The sequence below is a fragment of the Athalia rosae genome, chromosome 7, assembly GCF_917208135.1.
Source record: "Athalia rosae chromosome 7, iyAthRosa1.1, whole genome shotgun sequence".
In the NCBI taxonomy this organism is placed as follows: domain Eukaryota; kingdom Metazoa; phylum Arthropoda; class Insecta; order Hymenoptera; family Athaliidae; genus Athalia; species Athalia rosae.
This window is the reverse complement of record NC_064032.1, coordinates 11,795,056-11,811,093: the sequence shown is the minus strand read 5'-3', so window position 1 is coordinate 11,811,093 and position 16,038 is coordinate 11,795,056. Positions and strand designations below refer to the sequence as shown.

Sequence of the window (16,038 nt, the reverse complement as noted above, 5' to 3'; positions counted from 1 at the left end):
TCATCCGAACGTTTTTGAATTTCTGTGAGCTCCGGTTTTACGACATGATATTCTATGTAGGGGAGACCGGGGCAAGTTGGAGACGTTAAGCTTCAAGTGCGGTTTTTTAATCGATTGTAAGCGAATTTCAAAATCTGTTGGTATTTTTCAAAAGTATGAGATGTTAGCTATTAAAAAAAAAATTGACATTGAATTCGATCATTCACAAACTATGTAATTTCCATTTTTCCGAAATTCTGCAAATTCGTCATCTTGCCCCGACCACGGGGCAAGTTGACGAATATTAGATTTTGGTTTAATGGGCCTAAAAAAATACTTTTTTCGTCAAAATATACTTCAGTTTATTCAAATCCATAAAAGATATGAAAATACAAATACGCATAGTTTATGTAGTTTAGCTTAGATATACAATTAACACTGGTCGCAAACAAACTCCTCCTTCGACATTAGAACATGCCAACATTGAATGGTGAATAAATTTATTCATTTATTTATTTATCGAATTATTCAACGAGCTGCACAATCGTATGTAGCCTAAATATCAATTAACTAAACAACATGCAAAGATCTCGATAAGGACGATCCGTCAACTTGCCCCCACCATCTTGCCCCATTTGCCACTATTTGCAAAAAAAGAACCCCACAAAAAGTACATTGGTGAAAATTCGGAGATTCTATGATCTCTAGGATCTATATGCGTATAGAAATAAAGTATTAATTCACAAGTCCGATCTTGCTTATCTGTAGTTGCGTACAACTATTTTCTTGAGCTCCAGATATTACTTCGCACACGTCTGAAACCACAATGCCTCCGTAAAAAAGCCGGATGACCTTGCCACGCTAGCTATATCGCAAATATTATTGCGTAGAAGAGTGTTTAACACTTTTTGATAACTTACCCGGCGCTATCTGTCAAAATATTCTAAAAACAATCAATTCGTCATCTTGCCCCAGCCTCCAACTTGCCCCGGTCTCCCCTACACTGAACCGCTCGAAGTTCCATACGATTCGAAATTTTGGTTTTTTTTATGGTCCCTTTCTGTTTGCTCTTTTATTTTCAAAAGTGTCCCGAGTGCGAGACAGAAAGACAGAGGGGAGGTGATTCACGGGATTTTCGTTATGACGTGTCACATGACTAAACGGAGTTTCTAGGTTTGGCAATAAAATATTATACTCACAATAAAATTTATTGTTAGTTCCAGTCGAACAAGGCGAGAATGGGATTCGAAATGTGAAAGAGGGAGTTTTTTGAAGGAGAGTTTTCTTTTTTTTTTTTTATCGTATGGAAAAATTTCATTCGTTTTCCTTCGTTTCCGACTAGAGAGGGTAAGGGGAGCGTTCGCTTTCATTTACTTCTATGGTATTGACGCGCGATCTGTAGGGTCTCTTTAATTAAAACATTGACTGGCCAAAAGGCGGGAGCACCGGCGATAGGATGTATACATATATACAAGAACTGTAAAGCTCGGCGGGGGTTTTCGATCCTCATTGCCGAACTGGGATTGTTTCCCACCCTATTCCTCCGTTATACTTGGCCGGAATTGAGATTATATCGGGAATATTTTACCCCAACTTCTACTCGGAGAGCTTTTATTCGTCGATTTCCTCTCACCCTTTAGAGCCTGTGCACTACACCAAACCGAATTCTCCCTTCCACCCTTCCTCCCCCCCCCCCCCCCCCCCCCCCCCCCCCCTCCATTATTACTCTCAGTTTTCCGATACTTTGCCTTATATTAAATTATTCGATTTTATATACTACCCAGCGCTTTCCTACAACGTTGTTGGTAACCACCAGAGCTTTTACTAATATACAGAACATACCCTACAGCTATATCACCGCTTGCGCCGTTCCGTAGATAAGAAAAAAAAAAAATGTACATTCTTACCACTTGAAAGGCTACACATTTGCGTAGTTGTATACGTATGTATATGTATATATATATTCGTAAACTCGACGAAACTTTTTTCATTTTCCTACCAAATATCCGTCGAATCGTAACCTACCCGAAGCTCGAAACTCCGTCTGCGGGTCGATAAGAGAAGACAAAAAAAAAAAAAAAAAAATAAACAACACGATTGTTCGTCGCAAGTTTGGCGACGATGCTTTTTTTCAAAAAATTTTTCGTCAGAGCAGATGAGATCGACAATTGCTTGTTGAATAACAAAGTTGATAGAAGATTCGTTTGTTCGCGATATAATTGTACATAACAGAGCCGCTCGTTCGAGACGATTATTTATCGTTGGTCGAACGAGCTGAAATTCTTGGCCTTTCAGGGCACGTCGGGTAGCGGAGTTATGAAAGCTTTGCGAAGCACCTACCTATCGAGCTTTTACTCGAAAGCATACGCACGCATGCCAGGGTGCATGCCACCACGGCAAAGGTATGCCGGGTGATGCACGTGCGCACGTAGCGTCGAAGAAACGTATTCCCGTTACGGAAAAAAACCCCTCTCGCGTCAAAATTCGAGCCAACGTTACATCCAAGTACTCGTGAATCTCGCCTACGTACATACGTGTGTACCTGAAAATAGGATCGGACGTAGTGGACGCGTAACCACCTCGCCCCAAGGTTGACCCTCGAGCTTTCGAGTTGGCGTAATTTTATGTACATAAAAAACAGAAATCAACGGGCGCGAGTTTCATCGGTAACAACTTCCCCAAACTGCCGAGGTGGATTATACCGCGGTACCGGTGCTCTATTTTATTTTATTTTACTTTTTTTTTATTTTCTACTACCGATCACCGATCGCCTCACGTTTCGTCGATTAACGAGCTTTTCTTCCTTTTTTTTTTTTTTTTTTTTCTTTTTTTCACCAAAAGTTTCGCCCGACGTTTTTGGACTGATTTTTTTCTCTGTTTCGTTTCAACGTATAGGTACGTCTTTGCGTTTCTATACGAGCGAAAAATAGGCAGCGATTGCGACATCGATTGGTTCGATTGAAAGATGTTTTGAAAGATAAAAAAAAAATAAATCAATAATAACTAAACAAGTTTTCCTGCGCGTTACTAATGTAATTTGAGTCGATGTCACAGTTTTACTCGTTCAAGTGTCGGGGTAGAGTCGCTCGAAAGTAATCAGTATAATTACCAGTTTGTTAAAGTTAATCGAGATTATACCCATTTGTAACGTGTAATAAAGTTAGCGGTGGAGAGGGGGTAATAAGGATCGGGAGAAGTGAATAAATTAATTATAATTACCTACACCTGGTGGTTACGCGACGTCCGAAGAAGAGGTACATAGGTACATAGGTATATATATATATATATACACCTGTACTTAAAATATCTTGATACTAGACACGGAGATTCTATGCTAAGAATTTAAGCTGGGTACTATTGCAGTTTCTGCATCAGCAGCGAAGCGAAATATCCTATTCTACCGCCGCTGTTGCCGCTCCCTACAACAATAGAGCTCTGAGATGTAATTGAATTTTCAAAACAAGCTAATTTCAAAGCGAATTATCACACGTGTATAACTATAATGCGCGTTCGTATAGTTTTTTCTTTTTTTTTTTTTTTTTTATTTGCTCTCGTCGAATAAAAGTGAAATATTCGAAGGAATTCTTAAATAACTTCGTGCATCGCCCGAATTAGCATCTGCATTGGATACATTCAACGTGTAATCGAATACCGTCGTATCCCGATCCTGACGAATAGTCGACTCCGCGTCGTCTCCTCCGGCTGATATTTTTCTTCCCCTTGATTTTTCTTTTTTTTTTCCCGTTTTCACATTTTTTTTTTTTCCACCAAAGAACTTTCGCCGATCGTATCAAACGCAGAAACCGCTCTACATCCGATATACATATACGTACGGTATTGTACAAGCGAACTCGTGCGTCTACGTGCATTAACTAACTTCTCTAAACAGATTCGAGTATATATTCAAACACGACTCGCGTACATTAGACGTAGCTAACTTAATTCCGTATCGGAAACCTTGTTATACGACCAGTTTCTCCGGATACTTCCGTGCGCATCGCTGAGCGAAGAAATTCTACATTTTTTTTTTTTCCGTCCAAAGTTCACCCGAGCGCGTTACGAAGTCGAAAAATCTTTATTTCCATCAATCCGATCGATCGAATCAGACCTTGATGAATTTGAAAAACGAAAAAAAAAAAAAAATAGACACGGGAAGATAATGGAGAAAAAAATCTCAACCTCAATTAAAAACAGGGCTCGTTCGTGGCGAGAAAAATTCACTAACGGAAGGAGGAAAGAGAGGGGCTGAAAACGAGGAGAAGGAAAAAAAAATGCAGACGGGGTGGTACGTTTATATGAAGGCATGATCGCTCACGACTGGCTTTCTCGTGATATCTTAAAAACGTCATTTATGATTTATTCGTATGACATATATATATATACATATATATATATATGTGTTGGAATATCGTGAGTTACAACGCGTCAACTTTTTTTTCATTTCCCTCGATTTTTTTCTTTTTCTCCGTTTTTTATCATTTCCTTTTTAAAACTGTACGACACGAAACACGCACAAACTCTTTTTTTTTTCTTCTTCTTCTTCTTCTTTTTTCTTTTTTCTCGCAATTATAATTGGTTGAGCCTGCGATTTCGAAACTGTAACAGGTATGTAACGCGTACGGTATACACCTGTGATAACATAGATTCCCCGTGGGCAAAAATCTAGACTCGAAAAGCGATTGTTAAAATACACTCGGAGAGGGTTCGAGCGCAAAAAACCGGGGGGAAAATAATAGAAAAAAAATAATCAAGAAACAGTCGTACGTTCGTGTTTGCGTTTGTTAGTTGAATAATTGTTGGGAATCGGAATGTACGAAACTCGAAATAAAAATTGCCCATTATAAAGGCTCGTTTTTATTCTCCTGTTTGTTTTTTTTTTTTTGGTTTTTTTTTTTTTGTTTGTTTGTTTGTTAGTTTTTTTTTTTCATCAATGAGAAATGAGAAAACTTTCGATTGGAAGTGAAAACAAAAGAGAAAGATTAATGGAAAAAAAGGGCGGGGGGAGGGGAGAAAAAAAAATTAAAGTGCACCCCTGCGGAATCGGCGTTGTAAATAAGTAGTAGAGTGTACGTGTATAGGGTGTATTTATAATGGTTGAAATAAGGTCGTAGGTAGATAATATACACGGATCTATATATATATATATTTATACACTAAGCACAACAATTAGCGGGCCACCCTGTTTTTGCTCCGAAAAACGTCCGATTTCGGAAACTCATAACCGCTCGAAAAATTGAGGTAGAGAGTTGTAAAAAATAGTATTTTGAAGCGTGAAGCTTCACCTTTCAGATGCTACAAGTCGATTTGAATTGCGTTTTTGCGTTCACTAGTTGTACTCTCCCGATTCAATTCATGTCGAAAACGTCAAGTGAACTTTTGACTTTGAGAAGGTGCACCGAGTGTCTCAGTCGGTAGATTTCAATTTTTTTGATGTCATTTCGAAGGTTGAAGTGTTCCCTTGAAAACACGTCCCTTAAATTTTTCGTACGATTTTTTTTGCATGAGTTATGCGACTCTGAAGCAGTTATTGTCCATAAATCTTTGATCGAATACCCTGACCGACCCAGTTATCGTATCGAAGTTTTTCAAAAACGAATTTGCAGCTCAAACCTTTGACTATACGAAACTTTATCACAGTATTTCCTTATCTGAATTTTCGAAGCTCTGTCACCTTCCGTATGCACCCCTGCGCATCTCCGTGTGAAAGCTTGAAGTTTGACCCCTTGTAGGTCGCGTGAAAATAGCGGGATGGGTGGCCCGTGATACCAAGTTCAAGCTTGAACTGTCCCCTATAAAATGCGCACTTTCGTTTTTTTTTATCTTTTTTTTCCATCGCGTTATTCAACTCAGAACGCAAACAGAAGATTTAACCATTACCTCCGGCATCAGCATTACCCAAGGTGTACCGTGTAGAGGTTGCTCGGTAGGATTTACACCTCGTACCTTACCTCGTGTGTGAGTATGCATGCATTTTGTGCGTACCAGAGATCAGGACCCCATAGTTCGTCAATTCTACGGTATTTTTTGGCTCCAAACCTTCTCTGGTACGTGTAAGTGCGATTTGCAATTGCATGTTACCGCCTCTTTGTCTCTTTATTTCGCGGCATCTCTCGTGCATGTTGATGCAATTTCGAATTTGATATTGCGGTATATCCCCCCAAATTTCGTGCAGCGCTCAACCTAACGTCGCGAGATTTTACAACAATGCGATTTTTGTGCTGACGATCTGTATGACCCCACCTACATGTTCTAAACATGAACACGAAAAATTCTGCTCTGAGGCGGTAACACGCGATTTTAGTCATACACTGACATAAACACACACAAAAACAAACACAGACACGACCACGAGCAAATCGCACTTACACGTACCAGAGAAGGTTTGGAGCCAAAAAATACCGTAGAATTGACGAACTATGGGGTCCTGATCTCTGGTACGCACAAAATGCATGCATACTCACACACGAGGTAAGGTACGAGGTGTAAATCCTACCGAGCAACCTCTACACGGTACACCTTGGGTAATGCTGATGCCGGAGGTAATGGTTAAATCTTCTGTTTGCGTTCTGAGTTGAATAACGCGATGGAAAAAAAAGATAAAAAAAAACGAAAGTGCGCATTTTATAGGGGACAGTTCAAGCTTGAACTTGGTATCACGGGCCACCCATCCCGCTATTTTCACGCGACCTACAAGGGGTCAAACTTCAAGCTTTCACACGGAGATGCGCAGGGGTGCATACGGAAGGTGACAGAGCTTCGAAAATTCAGATAAGGAAATACTGTGATAAAGTTTCGTATAGTCAAAGGTTTGAGCTGCAAATTCGTTTTTGAAAAACTTCGATACGATAACTGGGTCGGTCAGGGTATTCGATCAAAGATTTATGGACAATAACTGCTTCAGAGTCGCATAACTCATGCAAAAAAAATCGTACGAAAAATTTAAGGGACGTGTTTTCAAGGGAACACTTCAACCTTCGAAATGACATCAAAAAAATTGAAATCTACCGACTGAGACACTCGGTGCACCTTCTCAAAGTCAAAAGTTCACTTGACGTTTTCGACATGAATTGAATCGGGAGAGTACAACTAGTGAACGCAAAAACGCAATTCAAATCGACTTGTAGCATCTGAAAGGTGAAGCTTCACGCTTCAAAATACTATTTTTTACAACTCTCTACCTCAATTTTTCGAGCGGTTATGAGTTTCCGAAATCGGACGTTTTTCGGAGCAAAAACAGGGTGGCCCGCTAATTGTTGTGCTTAGTGTATATACGTAGAGGTATAGATGGTATTGTAACGCGGCAACTCTCCGGGTTCGTTTCCCGACCTCGATACTCGCGAACAGGAAAATTCCAATCGGAAGACTTTTGTAGTTGAAGCATAAAAGTGATTACAATATCCTACCTCCATCGTCAATTTATCGGAGAAACTGTGTGTGGTCGCGTCGTTTTCTCCGCGTTAGCTACCGCACAGTTATTGGTACGCGACGCGAGGCGTAACTACGGATAACGCGAACAACCGATGGCTCCTTCACTACCCTCATTTCACCCGCCGTTTTTAACCCTCGGATTTTTTTCCACCCGCGCAACATCTCTTTCTCCCAGTTTTGCTTGTCGAGATCAACCTGTTTTCATTCGTTTGTTTTTTTTTTTTTTTTTCTACCCCCACAGCATCGGGATGTATCGGGAAGCTCCTCGAAAGCAATTTCTTCGTTTTCAAAATACGTAATCTCAAATAACTAGGACATTCCGTACGGGGATCGTTTTATACGGAAGGTTGACAGCTACGCCATTAGTTTCCGTATCGACGTGATTATTGCCACGTGGTTAAGCGAGTTCGAAGCGCGTGTCCTGCTCTCGACTCCTCGTACGTACGACCGGAAGGAGCTGAGCGTGTATCGATCATCAACGTATACATGGGTAAATAGTCCGGTATACGTACGATAAGTATATAACCGTGCACGGTGTACATAGAGTGTGCAGCGATGCAAGGCGGGGGAAAAGAGGGTGAAACTTTGTACGGTTATGGTAGGTATATAACGGGGGGGGGGGGGGGGGGGGCGGGGAGAATCGTCGAGGAGAAAACCGACTGCGAGTAGCGAGGGTTGAAGGGGAGGACGGGGTGGGGGAGGGGAGGTGGAAGGAGGTGGAAGGACGAATAAAAAAGAAGAGAGAAAAAATATGAGGCATGCACAGACGAGACGCTGATCGAACCGTTTCTTCCTCCTTTTTTCAGCGGCTGGATCCTTTTTTACTCAAACTCTCGTCCCCCCTCGTTCACCCCCTTACGGCGTCGCTCTAGAAACCCTCCCTTGAGCTATAACCTCGAGGTGACTACGGCATATATCTACGTTATACTTCGACGCGTTGCGAAGGGGCCCGCAGTCTCCTATTTTCGTGCACCTTATAGTAAAACGGTAAAACTGCAACGTCTATATATATATCTATATACCCGTTCAACCAACCTGTCGCCTGCGCGCGTACAGACTCTTTGATGTCAACTACGGTACAGAGATATTCGCGTGTGTTCGTGTGCATCGTGCATCAAGAAAATATGAGCAACTATTTTAGCGCAAAAAATACTCGTAATACTGAGAAAGCACGACGAAAGTAGATCGTTCGTTATTCGAATTCGAAGATTTTCACCGAGTTCGAATTGGTTCGGTTTTTTTTGTTTTTTTTTTCAACCACCTCCCAACCCGGCCGAAAAAATTTCGAGAGGTCTCGAAGCAAAATAATATCCGGGTTTTTTTTTATAAATATATATATATATATTTTATTCCCATCTTTCACGACTTGTTTTTGGAATAACCTCGCGTGGTTCATTTTGTACGGTGACCTCGGAACGTGGTAGCAGTAGACCTGGGAATTCGAGTGGTGTACGTCGACGCGGAGCTTGGGAATCTTCGTTGCGGGGAGCAGCTGACCGTTGAAGTATGCACGAAGTATAGGGAAACCGTTTTGCTTATCGTGTCGCGTACGGCTGGATTATACTCGGCTATTTTCTCGTGCCAAACAATGCGGGCGGTTACGGAAAACTCGCGAATTCGCGGCTACGATCGACGAACGTCCTCGGAAAATTAGGCGTCACCGTCCCTCGATAGTAACATCCACCCTCGTCGAAAAAGAGCAAAAAGATCTCGAGGTTTTTTGGCTCCGGTTTTTGTTTTTTTTTCTTTTTTCTCTTTATTTTCCCATCCGCGACACGGAGACGCAAAAACTTTGGAATTAAAAGTGCCGCAGGTCTTTGGGCGGTAGGGAGTGAGCGGCGACGCGGGGTCCGCGCCAACTCGGCGTACTTCGTACGCTCGCCTCTGGCCTCCCCGTGTAACACGTTCAACCGTGTACCTACGTTTGTACGGTATACGAGCGCGTACCCGTTACTCGCGTATAAGGGTGGTATATAGAGCGGGAAAACCCGTGACGGCTCTTTGATGTGGCCACATAGATTATTCCCTCGGTTATTCTTTTCTCGAAAAGTTTCGCGGGCTCCACCACCGCGACTCGACCAGGCTACAAGCGGTTATAGACGCGGTTTAACCGCGCGAAAACGTATCCGAATCCGGAGAAGAAATTAGACGAAAAATAACACGGGGAGCGGCGGTCCTGCAATTTTTCGAAAAATAAATAAAATTTGAAGATTATTCTTTGGATTCTGTGTGGGAAAAAAAAAACAACAAAAAAAGAGAAGAGAAAAAAAGATTCCCTCGAGGTAACGGGAACGCGATAACGCACATTGCTCGTTACTTTATTACGAATAGTCGGTGCGGGTTGTGCGGTGGTGGTGTGTGCTTACACAATTGCTCGGGCAGCGTTAAACGGTCACCTTGGCTCGTCCGGTGTGTAACTGGTGTTTTTTTTTTTTTTTTTTTCACAGGGTGGGTACAGGTGTGCGCGCGCGCGTGTGCGTGTGCACGGTGACGAGGAGATGGAGTGAAAGATTGAAAGGCATGACGCAACGATTGCGTGCCTTAATACCTGACCGAAATTCATTTGTCATTTTTAACCTGATCCCCGTACCGCGTTGCGCGTTGGCCCTGAGAGAACAACCCCCCCGCGTCGCGTGGTGTTTGCCCTAGCGAAGAACCAACGTCGCGTCCTAACGTCATCCCCATGAGCGCATCGAAAATCCCCCGGTAGCCCTCTTAATACCGAGCAATTTGTACCGGCCGAACGGAAACGTATTTGCAGCTACATCTGCACGGGCGATTGGTACAGTGTTTCCCAGAGAGATGGTAATTAGAAGCAGACTAGACCCCGTTTTCGATGTTCGCTACGTCGGGGGGGGGGGGGGGGGGGCAACCTGACGAGCGACGGATGAAAACGGGGCGGGCAAAATTCTATTCCACTCGCCGATGTAATAGCCCATTATACCGAAAAGGGGGGGGGAGAGGGAGGGGGTTGGTATCTTCAACCGTCTACGGTACAACCTAATGAACTTTCATTTATGCATTATCCGAACTCGACGAAGCTATCCTAGAAATTGGTCCCGTTTCCTGCTTACGTTTCGTTCCTCTTACCCGTCGTTCCTTTTTTCTTTTTTTTTTCTTTCAATCCGACTATTTCGCATCGCGAGTAAATCGTGTCTCGACGGACGTCCGAGTTTCTATTTGTAACGGCGCGCGGTGGAAGACGTAGAGTAAGAGAGAGAGAGAGAGAGAGAAAGAGAGGAAGTGAGAGAGAGGAAGAGTCGGGATTCGGTCCCTCGCTCCATTACCATCCCCTAAATCACACCCGTAACGTTTTTAGTAGGGTCGTAACTTGGCTCTGATGTTTTTGGTCTCATTAGTAGCTCTCCTTTGCTATACATATGTACAAATACGCGTACGTGCATATGTATACATATATGTATATATGTATATACGTCATGCGTGTGTGTGCCGTATAGTCTGCACGTACGGTGGGTAGTGGGTACGCGAGACGCGTTATACGGGCAAATTCGCGGCTCGGGTTTTGGTGCGAAACGCAAAAGGAAAGTCATGAGAGATTTGCAGGTTTCTAGTCGCGCGTGTACAACGTATACCATATACCCTACGGAATGCGATGCATAGTAGCTACGATTAATATTAGAGTACAATTTTCCCTAGTGCTGCGGGATACCCCGGCGCATTTCCACATTTCAACCCCATTTCTATTCCCGGACCGTTCGTTACCTCAGCAGCGACAACTGTTAACCAAATAGAAATAAAAAAAAAACAAGTAAAAAAAACCAAGAAAAAATATGCGCAACGACAAAACGGCGAAGAACATTCTTGGCTGTCGAAAAAAAATTTTCACACACAGCTCGAATTGTAGAAAATTTTGTGGGTTTTTTTTTTTTGTTGTTTTTTGGATCGATTTCATCCGTAATTCTACAAGATTACCCTTCGGCGCCTGAATATCATCTCTGAATTTCCGTGGCTCTTGTATCTCCCTAAATTAATTGTAAATTTAGGGTATATCTAGTTAAATCGGACTTAAATTTCTCCCTCGGTACGGTGTCCCAGGGCTAATCCTACCTATGCGTCTGGAGGACGGGGGGCTACGTACATGCGGAAACGTTGTAAGGGTGACGGAGGAGGTAGAGGGGTTGGAGGTGGCGTAGGGGGTATTTTCTAGCTGACAACTATTCCCACAGAACGAATTAATCCGCACTAGATTGCAAAGCGAGCATACAATAGAGTAAGAACCGCCCTTGTACGTTACATGTATAATGTAACGACTCGGCTGGGTGTAGGTGTAATACCTCCGTACATGTAAAACCGGAAAACCACTATCTGCTTTCGCTACTAACGTTTGCCACTGTTACCCCCACTCACATCCAGCGGGTGTATAACTAACTCCACTTGTGATATTTCTTCTATGCCGCGCGTTATTCGCCCTACAGAATTTCTATGCCGCCGTACAACCTAACTTCCGACGATATAAATATGTGCGGCTATATACATACCTACCGGCGGCACGTATACACTCAACGCGTGTATATACATATATATATACAATCACTATTTTCGCCCAGGTAGAAACCGCGTGCACACGTGCACACGTGTACACGTACACGTATATATATTTATTTATATATATATATATATATTTACTTTCGAAACGTGCTGCACGTCACACCGTGTGCCCACACCCACCCCACCCCACACCTGTACACACGTAACGCGCCACCGCTTTTATTGGAACAAATTCTACAACGAGTTGAAACTTTAGCGTCAGAGTTTTCCGCGGTGGCGAAGCTTTGTTTCGATACCCTTTTTTTTTTTTTTTGTTTGTTTCTTTCTTTCTTTTCAAATTTGCTTTTATTTTTTTTCGTTTTTTTTTTTTTTGCTCTATTTTCGGTGGGGGCTGAAACCCGGTTAAACCGTCTTCGTAAACTCTGTAACGGCGCGCGGTACGCGAACGCCGTTGGGGCAAGACCCGAAAAAAAAAAAAAAATGGCGATGAATTTTATTCATTTTTTTTATTCCATCGACATTTTCTTCTCTCTCTCGTTCGTTCTTTTTTCGCCTGGTCCCGTATACGCGTATCCTATGGCTGCGGGTAAAAATGAATTTTCATGAATCAGAGTTCCGTACATAATCTGTAGTGCTTTATCGTCGGGTGAGCGTACGCTGCTACGGAGCCGCAATAAATTAGTGTTAATTATTTAAAGCTCCGCAACGTGTGTACGTGAGCGTGTGTACTTTGTGTGTATACATATTTGCACACACGTGTGTAGAAACTATGTATCAGTTTGTACGGTTTTATTGTTACATATTGTACGTATACATATAAGACGAGGTTACTACGCTTCGTAGGGATGTTACCGCCTCGCGCATAATCCAAATTGTTCCTACTAAGGTGGTAAATTGTTACCCTTACACCACCTCAAACTCGATCCCCCGTTTATATGTATATATGTATGTATATATATACATATATACGTATATTCTTCCCGACTCCCTTCGCAGAACCAACTCGAAGGATCGAGCAAAGCTACGAAACAGCGGCACGGAAGGTTACCCCGTAACATAGATATATATAGATAACTACCTTCACCTTATTGCTATACCTCGGGGTACTTCAAATTTCCTAAATATGTTGCCCTTATGAAATACCGGGGAAATTGAGGTAACCGAATATTACCATCGTTATTATCATTATTGTTATCATCATCGTTGTCATAATAATCAGACCGCTGCGATTTCGGACGCGAAATATTACGAATGAAAGAAAAAAAAAAAGGATTTCCGATCCTTGTATAATCCGTTATTATTATTATTTTTTTTCCCCTCTCTACCGTATACGTATAACACTCATTTCTGTTGTTCGTTGATAACATTTTATAAGATTTTTGAAAAATTTCGGAAACATTTCTCCATTTTTCTAACGGACGTGCATTATTTTCCCTCCACGGCGATGTATCGGGAGATGGTTTTTCGCGTGTTTGCGGGTGTAATGGAAACATTGATACGGATCCGTGATATTGTTCGACGGTTAAGGGGGACGGCAAACGTTCGTTACATGCATGTTGAAATACGTTGATGGTACGTAGTGTGTATATATAATATGTACATATATGTATATACGTGGCAAACGTTGCGACGAAGGAAGCCTTGTGTGTATCTGAATACCGAATCGACTATCAGACGTGATAGGAGTACTTAAGCGAACGTGGGAATTGGCCGAACGCGCGATTCGCAGTTAATAATTAGGGTAAATCGGCGAATTAATATTATTGTACAATTTCGGATTAGGTGTAACAATGTCTTCTAACGTACGCAACGTTAAACCACCTGTCCCCGAAACGAACAGGGGCAATTCGAACGGATTGAATATCTCGACTATTTTTTTTTTTCTTAGGTTCGTCAAAAATATGCATTTTGCAGAAATATTTTTCACACGCATATCCAACTCTGCGTCACTCCGATAGTCGGGTCTTCTTCGATTCCAGGAAAAACCTAACGACGACGGATATCGTGATCCGATTTCTAGTTGTGTAATTATAACTATAGGCACGCGAAATTCAGAAGATGAAAATCGCGATCGATCGAAAACGTAGGTATACACAGCACCGTACATTCATGGAATAAAATATCGAACCGATACAAGTTGTTACCAGCGATTTATCGATATCCCCGGAGAATACCGAGAAATGTATAACGTACAATCCGGTTGAAAAATGAGAGAAACGGTTCGCGACGACACGAAGATCACGTTGCTACCCGAGGGATTCCGAGTAAAATTATTCGTCGCAACTTGCGATATTTCTGAAAGCTTTCGCATCGAACGAAAAACTTAGTCACAACCGTTTTCCCATAGATAAGACGGACGGTCGGATTTAAAAAGGAAAGGAATAATACGATGACGTAATTGTGCGCGATTCCCGCGACCGGAATCGGGACTTCCTGAAACAACTGCAGCTATAGGCATGCAGCGAACTTTGAGTTTCCTTTTCCCACTTATCTTTTTCTCTCGGTCTCCCCCGTTTCACTCGGGCGTTCAAAACGTGCGGATGGATGATGTGTTTTTTTATTTTTTTTTTCTTCGTTTTTTTTTTTTTTCTCCAACCGAGTAACCGTGGCGTGCAAAAGCGGCGGCGCAGTTGCGCGCGTAGAGTTGAACTCGGTTAATTAGAAAAATTTTCATACGAGATGTGACACGGTGAAAAGACTCCGTAGGCGGTTACGGGCGGAGGACCGCGGAGAGAAAGATGATACAGACGTGGGATTAGTGTACGTATACATATATATATATATACATACATATATATACGAAACACAAATGTTAGTGGTAGTCGCCTAGTAATAGTCTCCCTGGTAAATGCGACGACGACTCACGGAGTGGAGTAACCTAGTTGACAAAGGCTGTTGAAAAGGATGTCCCATTGTGGTATGAATTGTTAAAAAGGTCACCCGTCTCTCTCCCTCCCCCTCTCTATCTTTCTCTCTCAACCATTAGCGCATACTTAGATGTAGCGCCGTACCCTGACATCCCACATCCGAGTGGAAAATTTTCACCCCCTCCCCCCCCTATTAATTCGTTAATTAATTTATTCAGTCTATCCAACTGTTATTTTCATTTTTTGTTTTTTTTTTTTTTCTTTCGGTTTTTCATTTCTCTCTTGTGACTCATTCGTACGAAATGAGAGCGCGTTCGAATACCGTGAAAAAAAAAAAAAAAACTGTCGATTTTCCACCGGAGAAACTGAAAAATCTAGTGGCTCGTAGTTTGTGCACTTCTCTTCCGATGTGCGACGAATTTTTCTGTACGATGATATTCTTTTGATGTTTTTTTCCGGTCGACGGATATAATGCGAAACGACGGTTCGACCGAGGGAATGAAAAATCATTATTTCTTCTCTTCCTCCCACGTTATTTTTTCACCAGTTCCGTCGTCGCGATAAATTGTCGTCAGCCGCAGTCGGAACGAAGTCGATTAACAGATAAACGTCGAAAAATTTAATTGATATTTTTCGCGAACAAACCTCCGCAACGCCGCCAAGGACTCGTGTCCGCACACACGACATGTAACGGCCAGTTTTTTCCATTTTTTTTTCTGTCGCAAGCTCACTCCCTCCCTCCCTCTCTCTCTCTCTCTCTTCTCTTCACTCTCCTCACCTTTAGATTTACGACAATATTGTCGCTTATTAGCGCTAGCTGGCACCCACCCGGGTAAAGTATTGTCCGGGAAAGAGGGAACCGTAAATCAATGCTGATTGGATAGAATTTCCACCCCAACTCATATATATATATATATATATATACTTACCACCCTCTATTCCTTCCCCCCCATTCCCCTTTTCCCTGGAAATTAAATTGGACGGGTGATATTTAGCCGGTAAATCGAGAGAGAGGGTAGATAAGGGGAGAGCTGAGTGGCGTGAAAATGTAGAATGAAAAACGTTTTTCTTCGTCTCCTTTCCCCCCCTCCCTCCTTCTTTTGGATTTCTTTTCTGGAAGAGAAAAAATCTTTTTTCACGATAGATGTTAGCGACGTTCGCGTAACCCGTAGCCGCGTACATCAGGTACATCAGGTATATCAACGATCGATAAGCTCAACGATAATTATTTTATTGAATTTCGGAAACAAAGGCG

The 16,038-nt window shown here is 42.3% G+C and overlaps 2 protein-coding genes across 2 annotated transcripts in view; one reads left to right on the top strand and one right to left on the bottom strand.

Moving 5' to 3' along the window:
- The window catches only part of LOC105686941 (tyrosine-protein phosphatase Lar), a 332,804-nt gene that overhangs the window by 303,959 nt on the left and 12,807 nt on the right, over positions 1-16,038 (bottom strand). The window lies entirely within an intron of this gene.
- The window catches only part of LOC105686939, a 115,024-nt gene continuing 113,291 nt past the window's right edge, over positions 14,306-16,038 (top strand). Inside the window, exons 1-2 of the mRNA XM_048659035.1 lie at positions 14,306-14,310; positions 14,623-14,676. Of these exons, the coding sequence (XP_048514992.1) occupies positions 14,306-14,310; positions 14,623-14,676 (59 nt within the window). The remainder of the gene's footprint in view (positions 14,311-14,622; positions 14,677-16,038) is intronic.